Genomic DNA, 19695 nt, shown 5'->3' on the forward strand with positions numbered 1-19695 from the left:
CTATTCAGTTTTTATCTCATTATTCAAGACTCGATCACTGTGCCATTTTTTCATGTGTTTCTCCAGGGTACTGTACACGCTAAAAGGCATCTTACAAATCTCGCATTTGTAAACGTCCTTTCCCACCTGACCATGTGTTTTCATGTGCCGGGTGAGCTTGCTACTCTGGGCGCAGGCGTAGTTGCAAAGCTCACACTTATAGGGCCGCTCGCCCGTGTGGCTCCGTCTGTGGACAGTGAGATTACTACAGTTCTTGAAGACTTTCCCACAGTACTCACAAGTGTCGCTGCGTCTGCCCTCTTTTGAGCTGGGCCTGCCAGGGCCCGGGCCACTAATATGCGGGGTGCTCCCTCCGCTTCCCGTGCCGCTGCGGCCCGAGATGCCGCCATCCAGCTCGCCCGGCGGCGTGGAGAAGCGCAGGCTGCCGTTCTCCGACGAGTGCTCGGAGGAGGAGGCGAAGGGCGATTGTCGGGAGTCGCCGAAGCTGAGGAAGGGGTCCTTCAGCTGCCGCGAGGCAGCGTAGCCGGCCAGCCACTGGGAGTAAACGTTTTCGGTGTTGGGCATGGCGGCGGCAGGCAGGTCGAACTCCTTCTCCAGCTTGATGCGTTTGGAGAAGGGGCTCAGGGAGCTGGGGCTACCCAGCAGCAGCTTTTTGGACAAGCCGCCCGAGGCGGACTCCCCCGGGGAGCAGCCCCGGCCGTTGACCGCCCCGTCGTCGATGCGGTCGGACTCGCCGGCCACCGAGTCTTCGTCGCAAGTGTCCCTGTGCACCTCGGCCTCGGAGAGGTGGCCCCGTTTGTGCTTCTCCCCCAGCACCTGGTGGAAGGCCTCGCTGAAGTGCTGCATGGAGCTGAGGACCATACCTTGCATGACGTCCGGCATCGACCGGCTCTCCTCGCCGGCCCTGGAGTTGTTCTCATGGTGGCGGGCCGCCTCCAGGTTCATCCCAAAGCCGTAGTCCGGCCTCTCATTCTCGTTCAAGTCCTCCTCCTCTTCCTCCTCCTCCTCCTCCTCTTCCTCCTCCTCCTCCTCCTCCTCCTCGTCCCCGTTCTCGGGGATCATGTTGGGGTCATTCTCGCTCTTGAACTTGGCCACCACCGACTTGAGGGCGCTGCTGGCACTGCCGACCAGGTCGCTGGTGCCCGGTTCGGGGGAGCTGGCGGTGGAGAGCCCATCATCCGACTTCACCGTCATGGGGGACGACTTGTGCATGTGCGTCTTCATGTGGCGCTTCAGCTTGCTGGCCTGCGTGCAGGCGTGGTCGCAGAGGTTGCACTTGTAGGGCTTCTCCCCGGTGTGGCTCCGGCGGTGGACCACCAAGTTGCTCTGGAACTTGAAGGTCTTCCCGCAGAACTCGCACGACTTGGACTTCATGGGCGGCTGGGAGGGAGGAGGAGCGGACTGCAGAGGAGGAAGGGGCGGCGTGGCCAGGAACGGGGGCTTGCTGCCGGGCTGGAAGGGCTGCAGCAGCCTTTGCATAGGGCTGGGCCGGCTCGGGGACAAGGGCGGGCTGGAGGTGTTGCCGGCCAGCTCCCGCAGCCGCCGGGAGAAATCCATAGCGGGCGGCTCCATCGCCATGGGGTTCAGTCGCAGCACCCTGTCGAAGGCACTAGGGTGATGGGTGGCCAGAGCCATTTCTTCCGCACCCAGGCGCTCTATGCGATGCGGATCCAAATGGTGCCTCGGGGGAGGGCTAAAGAGGGGCGGCGTGGGTGGGAATCGCCCTTCTCCCAGCCCCGACGCCTCTCTCGAGACCGAGCCGGGTATTCTGAGCAGGTTAAAAGGGTTATTGTCTGCAATGTGAATCCCGTGGAGAGGTGGCTGGGAAGGGCACTCTGCACCTAGTCCTGATGGGATACCAACCCGTGGCGTCAGGGGGCTGCCGTGCTCGCTTTCTAGGTAGATCCGTAAGCCGTGCGTGTTCTGTGCGTGCTGCAAGAGGAACCAGGCGCTGTTGAAAGGCTGTTTACAAGTCGTGCACGTGTAGCTGCTGGGCTCGTCTTTACCTGCAAAACAACACAACAGCAGCGTAAATGTCTAATCGCCCACCGGTGGCTGAGAGCTCGCCTCCACGCCTAAGCTCTCCTTCTGCTTAAGGCTACGGCCGAAGGGGCAAAGGGACGCGTGCGGGGCTGGGGGAGGCTCTGCTCCGCTCCCCACGTGCGAAACCAAAGTCAGAAAGGGCCAGGGAGAGGGACAGGGAGCGAGAACAGTGCGGAAAGAGGCAGCCCAGGCAGGGAAAGGGCTGGAGCGCGGCCAGGGAGCCTGGCCGGCCGCCCCGCCGCAGCCGCCGCGTCTCTCGCGCGCTGAAAAGAGGCTGGGGATGGTGAATGGCGCTTTGGCAAGGAGCGAGCGAACTCTGTTTCGTGATAATTTATTTTGGGAGATAACACGGACATTATAAAAGAGCAACTGACTAATAAATAACCAAACAAAAAGCCGGCTAATAATGGCAGCCCCCTCCGATGCACGGCAAAACAACAGAAATGAATTAACTTTCTGAGGGCCCTATGCACGGGAAGAGTGGTGGGGAGCACGGCGAAGGTGCGTGCGTTTTGCTATCGATTCTGGCAATTTTGTGCGTTAGTCACTTCCATCCCCGTATGCTTTTTTTGCTAAATGCCAGTAACCTGCAACCACAGCTAAGGCAAGTACAGAAATTAATTTCCAGTCCTGCCTAGGAATTCTGTAGAGTTGCTATTCCAGTGATTTAAAAAAAAAAAAAAAAAAAAAAGAAAGAAAGAAAGATAAACCACTCCTGAGGTTTGCTGAATAATAAAAATATCTCGGTCTTCCCAAGCAAGCTGTGCCCGGGGGGGTGCCCTGTCTCCAGACAAACCACCGTAGGTAGGTCTCTGCGTTAGATGACATGCAAGTTCACCACATCAGGTTTTGCATAATTGCCCAATATGAAGAAAAGGAAAATTAAAAAAAAAAAAAAAGCAGATTTGGAAAGAAAACATCATTTTATCCACAACCGTCTTGTTTTCTATCTCACTTGAGAGGAGAAGAAGAAAAGCTTCATCTGGGTGTTTTCGTTACACAATGAGCTGAACAACGATTTGGGAATATGACAGGCAGGCAGCCCGCAGCGCCGGCTATAGCGACCCATCGCAGCCTCCCTCGCTGCCTCCCGGTTCTTCTATTATTATACATTTGGCCTGACAATCTGAATTGAGTGAGTAAAAAGCGACTCAACCGTCTGCAGCGGGCGTTTAACACTTTAGTCGCTTTAAAAGCTCTTGGAATAATATTTAACGCCTCGTCCTTCGACTGAAGCCAGCGTCTGAATGAAATGCATGGCGGCGCTCGCTATGTGCCAGGCATGGGAGTGCAGATAAATACTTAAATCTGTTGAAATTAGAGCAAAATTCAATCGGGCTTTCACATTCCTCTGCTCATTTGTGAGCTCGGAAAAAATCTTAAATGGGAAAATTTCATCTTGCTTTGCCATAATGAAGTGGAAGTTTTTAACAACATGCTACAAGCCGCGCGCCGGGGCTGCGGTGCGCTAACAATGTAATGCTACCTCGCTTCTCTATTTTATGTATTAGGTCAGAGAAAATAGCATTTTATCTTATAATGAGGATACAACATACAGTGCTCACTATCGCATTTTAGTATTCCCATCAACTAGATATTCTAGATCATAAGGGCAGCTAGTGTAATCATAATGTCAATGAGAAGGGCTGTTACGACTGAGACTAAAGATTACATGGAAAAAGCTGCTTTGAAACTGGTAATTATTACCAGTCCACTAATAGCAAATGATGCATTACAGTTTCACCATATAATCTGTATTTCACTCAGCTCCTGCCAGTACAGCCTTATTATATTACAGTGCTCACAAATTCTAAATTCCTAAACTACAGTCATCAATAAATGTGTTACTTGCCATAATTTGCAAAATTACTTTGTTCATAACATCTTCGACCGTTATAAAGACTAGAATTGATTTCCTGCATGGCAAAATTAGGGCTACATTGATTTAGTGGAGTGTAAAATGTAATATTATTCTTCATTTGCTTTCCTGAAAAACAAGTTTTGAATTCAGCGTCCGTGTTTGGTAATCCAGATAATAATTTAAATATAACATAATGGTTATGCACAAAACTTCCCTAATCTTAAGTGACCTACCATCTTCAACGTAAAACCAGGCGATAAAATAAAGCAGCAAAATGGTTAAAACCACCAGCTATCTGCCTCCACCTCCTGCTCTGAAGAGATGCAATTTCTAATTTGTCTATTAGTGCTTGATTAATTACGAAGGCTATTGACTGACCATATCACCACCTAGAGATACGTTCCAGTCTAATGCAGCCTTGCCAAACGGTAAGAATTACGGCAATCATCCGCTCATTACCAGCAAGGAGCGATGAGGGCATCGAAACGGGGTTTTGAGGAGCTTCGCCTTCCCCTCGTCTCACCCCACCACCCCTCGTCCTTCACCGGGCCGTGCTCCTGGAGATGGCCGCTTCCCCGGGGACATCCACGGAGGGGCTGGCGGGGGGCAGAGGCGTAGCCGTGTTGTTCTTCAGGAAAACACAGCATCTCCCAGCTGGTTTGCCCTTCCCAACCCAGAGCGCCTCTCCCCTTGGCGGATTAAGCCGAGATGGGCAGCCCAAGCCGTCCCCACGAACCCAACAGCTCGGGGTGCTCCTGGCCTCCTGCCCGGCTGTCGTGCCCACAAGGTCCTGGTGGACCTCGCCAAGTGCTGGCTGCAGCCCGGCTGTTACTGGACCCAAAAGCTGCGGGGCTGACGGCTTCTCCTCGCTACGGGCCAGCCTCCGCGCTCACACGCACTCCCCCCTACCACGGAGCACAAAGAGTTCAGGCATCCCAGTGGGCGAGTTGCGGACCCCGAAGGCAGAGAGGAAAGGAAGCAGCAGGGTGCTTTTGGAAAGTGCAACCGTGGGATCAAGTGGTCCTGGGCTAGCAAAGGAGAGAGCTGCAGAGGGTCCCACCAGGCTCGTTTCATCGCTTGCCTCGTCTTCCACCGGGGCAAGGCAATGGGACATGTTAGCCAAAGCAGCATTGCAACACCACTGGGGCTTTCAACCAGTTTCCAAGAGACTCACATGAATCCCCCGAATCTAGATGCAAAGAGGGACACCAGCAGCCCTGCCCACATCCTCAGCTGCTTTGCACTCGAGGACTTTAAGGTCCATAGGGACCGTCCGCTACCATCCTCGGACCTTTTCTGCACTACGTGGCTCCATGTCCTGCACTGACCCCCCACAAGGTCTTTGGGTACGGCGTCACCTCCTCCAGCCCCACCGGCCGCAGCATGGGATCCCAAAGACAGCCGCCCAAACCAGATCAGAGCCACTCAAACTGTATCAGAAGCTGAGGAGAGGCTGAGCACCCACAGGTGGTTCCCACCACTCGCCACGCTCAGCTGCAGCTCTCTGGCGTCTATAAAGCTGAGTTTCTCCAGCCCCAGCTCCTTTTCCTCCCCGTTCTGTTTGGGTGTTGTGGAGATACATAGAAAAGCCCCTTGGTACGCAATGCACCCCCCACATACCTAGGATGCACCCAGTAACCAAGGCACACTTCAACATTAATTTATCCAAAAGAAAGAGCTTGAGCCCTTTCCTATCCCTCCTCGTTTTCCAAAATTTGAGTCATTTTCATGGCTTTCCCACAGCTCCACACAAGCACAGTCTCTTGCAAACACGAGGGCTCACTCGAAGACCAGCCTCGCCCTCCCTACAGCAGCACCATGCTGCGAGGAGCCACCTCTGTGCTAACGCCTTCCCAAAATCTGCTGCTGGGCTCCTAATCCCCGCACTGCCCGCCCCATCCGCATGCACAGTGCTCATTTTCCCCATGCACCGTGTCACGCGGAACCAAGCCGAATGCTTTGCAAAGTCTATTTCATCTGCATTTATCAACCAAACTTGTCATCTCGAAGAATGAAATCAGGTTTATTTGACAAGATCTATATTCCATAAATCTACGTTGAGTGGCATGAATTATATTTCTAGCCTTTAATTCTTTATCAATTGAATCTTATGCCAGCTCTTCAATTATTTTGTCCTGAGCAGATAGGCAAGGTGTAACGAATGCTCCCCCGGTTGCCCCAGACACCTATTGGCACTATTTTCCCAGTCCGTAAGCTTTATTAAGAACAAGCATCCCTTGCCAACATTTAGGGATTCTCGGGGGTAAGTTGCCAGGGCCTTTCAATTTAAAAATATTTATCTCCATTGGACCTCGTATAAAATCCTCCTTGTCTGCAAATGAGCTGGGAAAAACACCATCACCCGCCTATTGATCCAGAAACGTAACGCTGCGTCTTTCCATCCCTTCAGTACAAATACTGGTTCAAACTCTGCTACCTTGATGCTTCTTCCACTTAAAACCAGCCATGAGCAGCTCCTGGGAGCTCTAGCATTGCCAGGACCCTGCAAAGCTCTCTTATCCTCCCTGGCTGGGCCAGCACAGGTTTTCCGTGGTGTCTCAGGCTCCCCGTATCAGGTCTCTACTCGTCGTCATTTCCCACTGCGATTGATTGCTATCTATTTTCCATTTTTTAAGTTGTCATGTATTGATTTTTTTTTTATCTAGTTGCCGTTCTCATCTCACCACTGAATAGGGTGTGGGGGGATTTTGGCCAAGGTTGCCCGCACCTCCCTGGCCTGCTCAAAATAAAAACAGCCTCCAATGACCACTCACGTTTCCCTCTGTACATTTTTCCTCCCAGTCGATTTTACTGACAATTCTCTTCAGATTTGGGGAGCTGCCCCCCAAGGGCAGGACAGGGCTGTGGTGCAGCCCCGTTCCCCCTTCTCCTTGCAGTTGTGTCGGGGCTGAGGATCTGGCTCACGGCGCTTTGTGGGTTGGCACAAAACCCTCCGAACCACGGGAAGTGATGCCTTGATGCCAGGCGCGAATCCTGCACCAAAAAATCCCTTTTGCTTGACATTGGGGGAATTGCATGGGGATGCCCCGTACCAAATACAAGCACAGGGGCAATACTAATCCTGACGGGTCTCACACAGTGAATACTCATCCACGACTACAGATTTATTCACTTTGGCACCCCAGCCAGCAAATGGCCAGTGCCACCGCACCACTCTACACTGGGGCACCAAGTAGTGCCTCTGGAGTATCAGCTCCTGCCTAAAAAAAACCCTTTCGGAACAGCTCTTACCTGCCATGCCCCCCTGAGAAGTAATTTAAGCAGGAACATGCGAGCGACAGATTTAGCTTCTGATCTGAAAAAACGTTAACAAATGACTGGAATGGATATTGGCATTTGAGCGCCTTTAAGGGCAGTTGGCACAATTACTCGATAAAACATGAAGAGATGTCTGCTATCAGCACTAAGGGGCTTTTCTAAATAAAATACAAAAAAAAAAAACAAAGCCGGTCCTTCTTCGCTGTGCTCACAGACCAACCCAGCAAACTCCGCGCTTCGCACGGCTGAGCAAGGCGACACCCTGGGCACGAGGCAGAGCCCCGCGGCCGCAGCACCAGCAGCGACGCCAGACGAGGAGCTGGGGAAGGGACCAGCTGGGAGGAGAAGCTGTCAGCTAGATGCCACTGCTGGGAGGGAGAAAAAAAAAATGCTGGAGCAAGGCATCCAAGTTCAGCCATTGCCAAGTGAGTAATGGAATAATCTGCATTCGCGTGCCAATGTGCTTTGGAAGAGCTTCCTCCGTTTCTCAAAAGTCAGGGCTGGATCCAGAAAAGCTGCTCTCCGGACACACGGGTGCTTCAGGGAAGAGGAAAGCCGAAACGATGCAGGCAGCATCCTCCTGATGCGACTGCACAGCCCAGGCGCGGAAGAGGCCTGCGTGCCACAGGAGAAGCTAACCATCAACACCACCGGTGTCTCACCTGGGGCATCCCGCTGGCTGTGCAGGGACACCCCAGTTTTCCCAGTGCTTTCCCAGTGCAGCAAGCAACGCCGAGGGGTCTCCCATGGGCAACCCGCGCCTGCCGAGCACGTAGCCGGTGCCTTTTGCCACCAAACTGCTTGGAGCTGACGGCGACTGGAGCACCTGCAGCCAGCACCTCCCTCTCTTCTGCTTGCCACGAAAAAATTACTGGAGACAGCCTGAGCCAAACCCAGGGACTTCTTTACTCTGCTTTAATGTCAACCGATTGCTTGATTTTTGGACTGATAAATTTGGAGTTGTTATGGTATTTAAAGGGGGGAAGAAAAAACGGAGTTAATTGTTACCACTTGTACTTGACTCAGTTCTCCTCCATCTGGCCTGTCAAATCTCTCTTCTTTTTTCTTTTTTTTTTTTTTTTTTTTTTTTTTCGTTTTTGGAAATCCGTACTGTTGAAATTCCTTCAACCGAAAAGCAGCGCCGTGGAGCCGTTGGGACACAGGAAGCTCAGCAGGGCCGGGAGATAAGTGGGTCCACTCCCGGCTGCAGCAGCCCACTTCTCCCTTTAGCAAGCAATACCGCTGGCTCGTGACTCACCTTTTCCTGGTAGTCAGCAGCATCAATACGGATGGGGAACGGACCGGCCAAACGGATTTTTCCTTATTGCACTAATCCTTCCTCCCGGTCCTCCAGATTGCGAAAGGCAGGGTATTAACCTGGCCCGTCATTAACGGGTTATAAGTAGCTGTTAGCGCTGTTATTATCAGCATCGCCGCTGCTGTTGTCATAACAATTAGAATACTGCTAATAAATAATAGCAGTGGCTGCGTTTATGTACTAGAGGGTACTTTCTAATCTCTTCTGTTTATCACTTCCAGTGCTATCTCTGTATATTGGCATCGTGGTGTTCAAGGAAAGCTGGGGCTGCTTCACTCCTGTGGCACAGCGGCTTTAGGCCAAAGCCACTCTCCTGATTTCAAAACTGGGAGGTGAAGCCAGCTCGATGGTCCCGATTAATACACCTGCATAAAAAAGGGACAATGTCCCCAGACTCCCCAGCAAACGGCACGGTGGTGTCTGGGCATTGAGAAGCATTGTTGCTGTTGTGCATTAAAAAAAAAAGAAGTTCTGCAAATGAAGCCTGAGCTGCTTATGGACAGGGCTGATGGCAGGTCCTGGACCCGGGGAGTTGTGAAAATGCCCAAAATCTAAAATGTCCTTTGCTTTGTGGGATCCTCAGTGGCCCCACTTGTTCTGTCCCAGCCTTTCTGTCATGTCTTCTCTATCACTTTGTTCTACATGTATAGTAGTAATTACTAAAAAAAAAATCTTAAAATTATGTTTTCTTCCTGAAAATATTTTTTTTTCCGATTCAAGCTTCCAAAAATCATTTTAATACAATTGGCTAAATATTTTCTAGACCAAGTCTCAACAACGCCATTGTTTCACTGCGCATCCTTCTACGAGCCATGCCAAAACACCAGTGACTTTACCCAAACGAAAAAAAAAAAAAAAAAGCCACAGCAATAATGAAACCAAAGCTACAGCCACTTTGCCGCTCAGACAGAATTCAGGGTAGGACCTCCAGCAATTAATCTATTTTTTCCAAAAGCCAAATTTCCAGCAGGCACCTCTTGCTATTTAAAGCCACCCACCAGCAGCCCCACCAGGATGGTCAGAGGAAACCAGGCGCCATCGCCCCCCGTGCACTCGAAGCACAGACTTCATGGGTGACATTTTTGGTTGGGGTCCCCAGTATTTGCTGTATTTACTCATCCTTCTCACAAGAACCCAGCCTGTAACACCTATTTCCCCCCCCAAAAATGCTATTTCCAGGAGACAAAGCCCATCATTTGCTGGGGCTGGGAGGCCTGACCTCCGCGTCTGTCACCATTTTCGAGGCGATTACAATTTGGCCACCAAAAAAACCTGCTTCGAGCTCCAACTTGGCAAGTAAGCCATCAGGCTGCAACTGATTTTGTGCTTTTTTAAAACTTCAGGGGGGTGGAAATCTGTCGTGTCTCCATTAACCGGGAGTAGAAGAAAACTGCAGTGAAACAACGCTGGGCTTGAAATCCAGCTCTGAATGAAATTGTAAAAGCAAGCCCTCGAGCGGGTAGGATCTGACTGCACACACGTATGCCCTCTAGACGCTACAGTGAGGGAGAAATCCGGGTGGTGCAGGAGACAGACGGACCTCAGCACAACCCAGGGGGCTGCGCAGCCTCCAGCACGGGCGGTGGCACCTGAGCAGCGCGCTGCGGGGAGCTGCCAGCCCTGCGAGGGGCTCTCCTCCCTGAAACCACCTCCCGTGTCGAAAACCACCAGGAGCGAAGCAGCCACCATCCCCAGCCTTTCCCTCCCTGCCTCTGCTGAGCCACCCCAGCCCAACCCCGGAGCTTTTCTGGGGCAAATGGTTTTTTTTTTTTTGAGTGGACTTTCCAAGAGGAGAGGCACGGGCAGCACGTCGCCTGCTGAAGCTGCCCCTCGGGACACGCCTAGCACCAGGCACGCCAGGAAGGTCTGCCCGGCCAGTGACCCACCTGAGCCCTGACCGCTGCAGGCATCAAAGCCCTTTGGAAGCCCAGCCCGGCTGGCAGGCACACAATGCCTCGCTCCAACCGTCCGCAATTACGCACTTCCCCGATGGCTGCCGGGGACAACCGGGTTAATAATCCACTCTTTAAATACAGGGTAATTATATAGCTGCAGAGAGGCTCCAAATTATTTTATTCACTTTCATACACCTACATGATGAGTTGTTTCCTTTCCTACTTTGCGTTGGCTCCCTTTTCCTCTTCTTGTTTTCTTCCCTTCCGACAGCCCTATGACTAAACCTGGATAAAAGGCAGAGCACGCTTCAAAAAGTTTCTTTAAGGCAAAACAAAACAAAACAAAACAACACCACAAATACAAGAAAGGCCACGCTGAAACACTGCTGCAGGTCATTCCCAGCAGTGCCCGGAGCATGGAGGCAGGAGGCACCACCAGTGCCACCGAGGCACTGCTCCACCCTCAGAGCTCATCATCACCTCTGTCTTTGTTGTATTTTTGCTGCATTTCAAATGTTAAATATTCTGGTTCTCTGTCTAGCCGAGGGATGGCTTTGGGGATGTCCTTTCAGGGGGACTCCACAGTTGGGGATAAGCACCAGATGTGCAAGCCGAGGAGGCTCCGCAACAGCCAAATCTGTTTTTTCTCAGCAAGCATAAAATGCTCACTCACAGGGAGCAACACTTCCTTCTCACACTGGGTTTGCTGTACGGACAGGGCTTGTAGGTCAGATTCAGGGAAGGGAAAGCAAAGACCTGGGACTGTTCCCCTTGAGAGCCCTCTTGCACCTTTTCCTTCCCAAAATGGATCCTCTTTGACCCTCCTCGGCTACCAACTTCCCCTTTGGCTCACTTTCCTCTCACTTCCAAATGAATGGTACTTAGCCAGCAGCAAACCACCCTGACAAAGTGGGTCAGGGGAACCGCAGGTCCCCCACAACAACCTCTCTGGCTGCAAATCACCGGTTCAGAAGGCAAAGGTTTATTCTGTCCCTGAGCAAGTTCAATGTCACCACGGAGTTGCAAGCACAGCAAGTGCTGAACCAGACCCCACCACATTTCGCTTTATAACTTGCACAAGCGACTGTTGGTAGAATTAATAAAATTTTCCTCCGCTTTGCAAATAGGACCAAAAGGTGTCGTAAAGTTGTCTGGTCTCCTCCGGTTTATTCCGTCTCCTCTCCATAGTCAAGATATCCTTGAAGTTGAAAATGATATAATACTCGGAATATCTGGAGTTGGAGGATGTAAGACTTGCAAGGATTGCTACAGCTTTATTGCATTCCCAGGGCACGGAGAGTATTTACCATACATACATCACGTCAAGGAATGCAAAAAGGGCATATGAAAATTTGGGGATGCAAGCTCAGGAGTTTAAATTCACAGAAAGGAAGATAAAGAGCGGTTTTTCTTATTTATAGATTTGCAGATGAAATCCAACAAAAACAGCCCTCCCCCCCAAAAAAAAACCTCCTTTATGTCAGTAAGGCTGATTCAATTTCCCAGCTTGCAAGGTCTCCTCTATCCGAGTATTACCCGACCCCAATAACACACACTCTTCCAAGGTTAAGATCTGTTTCCTTACAATAATGCAGAAAGCTGTTGTTTCAGTTGCGGCTGCAGGATTCAGCTTTGAAGGACAGGTTAGTACCACACTACATTTAACTGGATTCAGTTCATCTGATTATACAGTGCCTTGCTTTCTGGAATATGTAATCATCTCTTTCTGATGACATTTTAAATATCCAACTAGACAAATAATTGCGGCAATAATTGATAGCTGAGTCAAGCTGGAAGATTATTGATTGGCACAGTACCCACTGAAACAAATGTTCATCTTTCAAACATTACAGTGAGGATGCTTAAATCTAACTTTTGCTGATAAATGATAAAAATTTGATTTACTGATAAAACCACTGGAAGAGAATATGCACTTCAGGATTTGATTACTTTGTGAAATTTTTAGAAGAAAAATTAGGCATCGGGATTTATATTCTATTGCACATGAATAATTGCCAAGCTAGGGACAAGGAGTTGAACATAAACACGTGCAGAGAAGTCTTCAAGAGTTGCCGATTAACTCTCTACCTTCCTGAATGCCATTTACCCGGTGCCAATTGCTGCTTACCCAGAGCCAATCCCGCAGTCTCCCCGAGCATGGCCTGTATGGGTCTCGGTGCGGGCGGTGGGATTTGCATCAAGCAGGGAAGCTCCCTCGCCACTTTCTGGGCAGCTCTGAGCAGCCCAAAGCAGGCAGTCTGAACTCTTACCCTGCAGACAGAGCCAAAATGAGGTTTTGGTCTCATTTGCCGTGGTGTAAGTGAGGAGTGGTGTCACCAAAACCTGCGGCATCGTGTCAGCGTAACTGCAGCACAGGCAAACAACGAGCTGCTGAGGCTGAGGGAGAGGGGCCACAGCAAGGCAAGGGCCTGAAATTAAAGAGAAAAGAGCCCGAATATTTGAGGAGGCTGCGACGCAGACAAATTTCAGGGTAGGAGATGAAAAATGCCCTGCGATGTTTTGAATCTGAGCCATTAGGAGCTGCCTGAGTCTCCTGACGGCTGCTAAAAACCAGGCGCTCGTTAGACCTGGCCATCAGCTGAGCCCTGACACTTACAGCAGATGAGGGGGCTCGTTGAGCGACCACGCTCTGATTTACAGACCCTGAGTTAATTAGGAAGCCCTGAGATCCTCTGCCCGTGCGGGTCACTCTCGGCAGTGCTCGGTGGTGTCCGGCCTCAGGAAGGCGATCCCCGCCGCCAGCCCCGGCAGGAGGCTGCCGTGCTCGCACAGCGCGCTTCCTCGGCTGAAACAAAACGCTGATGAAATCTGCATCGCCCCACGCTATAAATAGCTCCACTTTCAATTTATTCATTTTCTTTTCCCCCTGCCGACTGGATGGCACATCCAGCCCGGGACATCGGGGCAGCCGTTTATCCAAGCCTGTGCCAGCACAAAGCTCGTAAGACAGGGAAGTGCTTTGCAGGCAGTGAACTGCTCGTCTCGAAACCCCAGCCCCGATCCCACAGCCGGCTGTGAACACTCTGCATCCCTATTTATGGTCTTTCTTTCCGTCTTTGTATTTTTTTTCCCTCTCCTCGACCCTTGGTGCACGTGAGCACGTGCCTGCAGGCGCTTGCTGCCTGGATAGTAAAGGCAGGCCACGTGCAGAACAACAAATCCAGAGGGCAATTTTGTCCATCGCCACCAGAACTTGCTCACACGGGGAAGATGGGCGAGGAAAAACGGGCAGCACTTGCCCTGTAGTGCCAGGTGGAGAGCCAGCAGCCTCAGAGCTGAGCAGAAGCCACTCACACATTATGCAGGAAAAATACCAGTGGGTACGAGCTGGGGGGGTGTGATGGGTGGAGCAAACCTGAGATGCCACCAGCCAGACAGGCTGTCCCCTTGTTTGGCCAGATGCCCCATGGTGTCCACAACAAGGCTTTGGGAACATTCACCAGCATGAGCTGCCATCAGCCTTTGCATGGGGTTCCAGAAAGATTCCTTTCTGGGGACATCTCACGGCATTTCCCAATGTGACCAAGTGAGAGGGTGACCAGAAACATTTGTTTCTTCAAATTACTCTCCAAAAAAGTGCAGGAGAAATGCAAATTGAAAGAATATATATTTTTTTTCTTTTTCTTTTTCCTATGCAAGCACCAAATAAAATGAGAAAGCTCTGTGTGGAACCACACAACAAACACTGCAAGTCCCAGCGACAACCCAAAGGCAAAACGACAGACCCACAGTCACACAGGGAGCCAGCAGCAGACACTAGAAAATTAACTCTCAGAAACAGTCTAGCATTGGCAGGGAAATGAATGAGATGATCTAAGAGATATTTTCCACCTCTAATAGGATTTGATGATGATTTTGCATAGGCTTTTGTGCTAGCCTGGCTTTTGATAAAGGCATGGTGTCTCTTTTCAACCCGCATGCGAGTGCGAGATTAATAAGTTGCAAACTCGGCCCACCTCTGCTATAAATGGTTCCTGTGCATATAGGGGGGAAAAAAGCCAAGCTACGACTGATAAAAAACACGGTTAACTGAGTGCGGTTAGTGTTTTTGCACTCACATCTTCAGTTATTAAGATATTCAGAAAGAAGACAAAACCTTTCCTCCAGCACCCAAAAAAAAGTACTGGTTGAGAAGCCAGCGGGGGCAGCGATGTACGGAGCGTGTTCAGCTCAGGAGCTCTACCCCAGCAGATCCTCATCCTTGCCAAAACCCCTGTGGAGGAGCAGGGCTGGAAGCACCATGCCCACTAGCTCTTAAAAAAATGCAGGCAGCAAGAGGTGAGTGCTCACCAACGCAGAAGGGGAAGAGCCCTTGCGGATGGGGAAGGCGCTCGTTTGGGAAGGTCGGGCTCAGAGGCAGAAGACCGGCCTCAACGGATGAATGAAGAGCGCGTTGTTGGTAGGGCACGTGATGAGAACAAGAGTTTGTAAGTGTATCAAGCGGATTGTCAAGAAGCCCATCTTTTTGCAAGATAAGCATTTTGTTAGAGGAAAATGCAATTAAATGTTTTAACTGCCAGCGCTTAGATACCAGTAACAGATAGCAGCAGCAACAACAAAAAAAAACTAACCTAGGCTGATTAAGTGAATAATCTCCGGCGTATCCTGCGTGGCCATACGATGACACCGCCTTCTTGGGCTGAACACCCCCAGCCATGCCAAAAGTCAAGCAAAAAGAGTCATCGACACGGTGCACGCCTGGCCACTGGCTTGGGGATGGGGTTTTGGCCCAGGGGAGCCTTGCAGGTCGATGGCTGGCGGTGTCTGCTCTGCAGCCAGGTCCAGTGGGTGCCCCTGCTGGGGCCCAGAGCCGCGGGAGCGCGGCGCTGCAGGCAGAGATAAGGAGGTGGCAGCTCCCGTCCCAGAGCTCCCCACCACCGCCGATAGGGGCCGGCGGCTCAAACTGGCCGCCGCTCCCCGCTCCTCGGGCTTGGGAAGGCCGAACAGCTCCGGAGGTAAGTGGCAGAAGTGTTAAGCCTCCCATTTTCCCATCTGCAGCTACATCTCGCCTCGCTTTTGAAAAACCACAGCCGGCCATTTGTGGTCAGAGTGGAAGAAATTGGCCTCACGTCATTTTTTAGTAATAACGCAATAAAAGAGCAATAACGTTAATAACAATTAACACCGAGACGCTGCACTTAATTGCACGTCGGGTCCACAGGGCTCAGCACGCTTTGCAAATGACCATTACTGTCACGGAAAGGGAGCTGGATGCCGCTGCAAAGGGCAGCAGCTCCATAAAGGATGCGAAGTCATCCGAGCCATCGCCTCACCCGTGCGTTTTACCCTGTCTGGGGCAGGGAGGGAGATGGCTGGAGCCAGGGTAGGGCTGAAATCGCCAGTGGGTTCACCTCGCCACTCCTCCGATGCCCTTGGCAATCCAGTTAAGATTTGACAGCATTTAAAGATGACAGTGCTGGAGGTAATGGGACAATGCCATAACAGGATTACAGGAAATGTGAAAGAAAGGACATACGTACGTAATGTCATTAAAGTAATGTCATCTATGAACAGCTTTTGCTTCCATTTCTGCTGACAAAGAAGTCACTATCACTTACCCAACTCCTTTTAAACTCCGTTACTGCCCTAAATAGTTTACTTCTCCCTGGGAGAACCCCTTACCCACGCCGCTACGAGCACTTTGGCCAACTTTCTGGCCAGGACCCACAGCCCGAGGCGGAGCTGCCGAGGGGCCAGGAGCAGGAGGAGCAGGGCAGCATCCCCAAGCTGACCGCAGCATCCTTCCCTCCGCTGCCTCGCCTCCGCTGGGCAGCCCTGGCCATCAGTATTCCCTCTGGGTGCCGCCACAGCTGCCCCGTCAGCCGCTAGCACAGCCCTCTCCTTGTCCCCCGCCAGAAGTGCTGCTGCGTGCCAAGCGACCGGCCGCGAACAAAAGCGTGTTTGACCAACACTTGTTCCCAAAACAAAACCCCGGCTGGAGGAGGAAGTCCCGGGAAGGAGGGGGAGCCGGGGCTGTGACGATTTCGGAGCCCCGGGACGCGCATTCCTGCCAGACAATGGTGTCTGGCCTCCCCATTCACCGCCCCACCGAAAATCCCCTCCTCAGATCCCCTCCTCAACGCCATGTTTATCATGGAGGCTAATGAGTGGAAGGGATGCCCTTAAATAGAGCCCGAGAGCTGCCCCTGCTGCTCCAAGGCCCAGGGGGACGATAGGTGCCACGTGCTGGGGACAAGCCCCGCGCCAGCCCCGTTGGGGACAGTCCCACTCCTCAAACCAAAGCACTTGCGTGGATTTTCCTATTAAAAAATTAAAGTCTAGAGGGTGAAAAAGCCCTCTCTGAAGCGGGGAGGTTCCTTCGCTGTGAACAGAAACCTCCACACGACTCGGGGAGGTGTATCTGGAGCTGAAGAAATACAGCTGGGAATTTCCCGCTGGGAAATAGAGGGGCGAGTTGGCTCCTTCTGCTTTGGGTGGCTAAAGCCAACGGGCACAGAAATTCAGGGGGTGGCTGTGCTACCCCTTTTCGGCGATGTTTACCCATCTTCTCTTTTTTTTTTTTTTTGAGCAAAGCACTTCTTTTGAGCTTGCCAGCCTTGCCTTAGATGACTCTTCTTCCTGCGCCCGGCGAAAGTAACTGTTCTGTACCAGAGGAGCCTTTGCCCCCGTCTATCTGGGAGACATTGGCATGTGAAGCCGGCGATTAGAGGAAACACCCTGCTCGGACAGCCGGCCCCCACCCCCGATAAGTACAGTTGAAAACCACAGGGGTTACACATTCCAGCTCGCGCGCCGCGTGCGAGCCCCACAATCTTATCCGGTAATAACCAGCCGTGCAAATCTTCACCGCCTTGAGCAACGTGACATCTGCCCGCTCCGGCAACGCGTCCAGCAGCTGGGGCGGCGGCAGGGCGGATGGTCACGGGGAAGCAGGCAGCCAGTGTTGTGTTTTTAGGGTTTTTTTAGCACCCAAGATGGCCGTGGTCATCGCACAGCCTCCTGGCCCTTTGGTTAACAGCTCAATCACATCGAAATTCCCTCCCCAAAGCAGGGGAAGCCGCGGGTCATGGCACGGGCGGGATGTGGACACCAGCGGAAGGTCCTGCTGTCGCAGTGGCCCCGTGAGCAGGGACCTGAAGTTTCTGCTCTCCCGTTTCCCCCAGCCAAAGCCAAAGGCTCGATTCCCGGCCAGCACGGTAGCCTGGATCCCCTGCTGCCAGACACAGCACCTCTGGCTTCCAGTCAAATACAAAATGCTTCTCTCCTTCTGGAAAAGCACCGGCGGTATTTCCTTCTATGGGTTTACTGCAGGCTTCCCGCGGGCTTTGGTGGGAGCAGGACCGTACTGTCTGTCTGTCTGGCTGGCTGGGCATACATTGCTAATGGATCACACTCGCAATAAACACAGATACATTAAAATTCCTCGCAAAGCCGTAATACTTGGCCCTCCAACAGCACTTTCCAGATGGCAACGAACCAAGCCCCGCAGAGCCGTCCCCGAGGAGGCGCACGTCACCGGCCCCCTTCAGCAGGTAGGGATGGAGAAATTGGGCAAACCAGCTCAGCTCCTTCTCCCCGGGCCCATGCTCAAGCACCGGGTGAGAAAAAGAAACGCTCTTGCCAGGATTTAAGGACGTTTTCTAAGGTTTATTCACCATCTCGGCACCAAGGCTGCTCGGGGTGTGTTCAGCAGTGTTGGAGCCGCCCTGCGCCCCGTGCCCTGCGCTCCACGGGCTGCTTCTTTCATTCTCCTTTCCCCTTTGAAATGAATACTGCCACTTTACAATTGCCCTGTAGTGGTTACCGTTTCCTCCTGCTTGCTCTGAAGCTGGGGCGTTGCAGTCGTGGAGCACACCCCAACAGCAAGCTAAACCAGAGCTTGTGGGGAAACCTGTGCAGCCCCCTGCGCCCCAGAGGGGTTTTTAAGCACAGAAAGCCAGCCCTCGCCACCCTTGCCCCGGCACGGCACCGCCAGCGTGCCCCAAAACACGTCGGGGCCACCCCATCCGGGGACACGCTGCGGTTCTGAAGCAGGGGGTGCAGGTGAAGTTTGAGGAACGGGGCGATTCCTGCTAGAGCAGGACCCCAGCAGCAGGGCGAATGCCCCCGTTATCTGGCTAACCACATTGCCGCCCCACGCGCTGTCCGGCCGGCGATACCGGGTGCTGCACGGGCAGTGCCACCGAACTAAGCAGCTGCCACCAAAAAAACAGGGTTCCTTCCTCACCGGGAGCGGAGGGGATCGCTGCAGCCGGGGCCACGGCCGAGATGGCCTCGTGCTTTTGGTGCCGTGGTATAGGAACGGGTCCCACGCGGCGGGCTGTCAAGGCAGGGGTACCCGACCTAGCAGGCTGCTGGAGCACCAGCCACTGAACCCAAAATCTAGGAAGCCAGTGTGACACATTTAAAAATCATATACCTTTTTTTTTTTTTTAAATAAATAAATAAATAAATAAATACTGGTAGACAGAAAATCCACAGTAATTTTCTCTCTTTCTTTGACCATGGGTTGATAATCTCCTTTCCCTGGGGAAAAACGAGCCCTAAAACCACCCAAACGCTGCTCTGAAAGTAGAGCCCTCTCCTTTGAAACCCCCAGAAATACAGCAACAGCTGCTGGGAAGGCTCATGCTCCTTCCCTAAAAACCCAAACCCCTGAGCCGTGATGCTGAAGGACACCAGGAGGCCCGCAGCAGCTGGGACTCCAGTTTCACAACCTTGCAAACGTTTTCTAAACCCCTAATCTTACAAATACGTCTGCAATAGGAGGCACAACCGCTCTCGGCGTATTGGAGCACCGGGCTTTCTCTGCCAGGGCTGGGGCAGCTACTGACACGCTCCCAACGCCTCCAGGACAGCCTCTCCTTTCCACCGGCGGTACTCAGTCTCTTCAAATACCTTCCATGAAGCCTCTCATCTTCTCCACCTGAGCCTCCAGCCCTCGCTGGCTTCATGGCTCTGGGTGAATCCCTTGCCTTCAGAGACGCACCTGCAGGTGACACCGCTGGAGACGCAGAGTTTGCGACGTGCCACAAAGCTGCTGCGGCAACAATTTTGAGGCCGCAGAAGCATTTTAATTTGAAATGCGCCACAAAAAGCTGGACCAAAGCTTGGCTTAAGACTCAGAAGGAAATTCTGGAAGCACCCATTCGGGAACAGCTTGCACAGCACAAAGCCTCTGCTGAAGCTGCTGAGTTACAGCGATGATACAAACCCCGCATGATGGGGCCCTGTCCGAGCAAAACCAGAAGAAAAGGGCTAAGGAGGCCTCCAGCCCTTTAGAAAAAGTTGTAATGAAACTGCACCGCTGCAAAGGA

The 19695-nt window shown here is 52.1% G+C and overlaps 1 protein-coding gene across 2 annotated transcripts in view; it reads right to left on the minus strand.

Annotated features, from left to right (window-relative positions):
• BCL11A (BAF chromatin remodeling complex subunit BCL11A) overlaps positions 1-19695 on the minus strand; it is a 65565-nt gene that overhangs the window by 6343 nt on the left and 39527 nt on the right. The window contains exon 3 of one of the 2 annotated variants that reach the window (XM_032185753.1): positions 127-2006. In XM_032185753.1, coding sequence (XP_032041644.1) covers positions 127-2006 — 1880 coding nt within the window. Of the gene's footprint in view, positions 2007-19695 lie in introns of both variants that reach the window. The other variant, XM_032185752.1, reaches the window with a different exon arrangement.

Source organism: Aythya fuligula, chromosome 3 (genome assembly GCF_009819795.1).
Source record: "Aythya fuligula isolate bAytFul2 chromosome 3, bAytFul2.pri, whole genome shotgun sequence".
NCBI lineage: Eukaryota > Metazoa > Chordata > Aves > Anseriformes > Anatidae > Aythya > Aythya fuligula.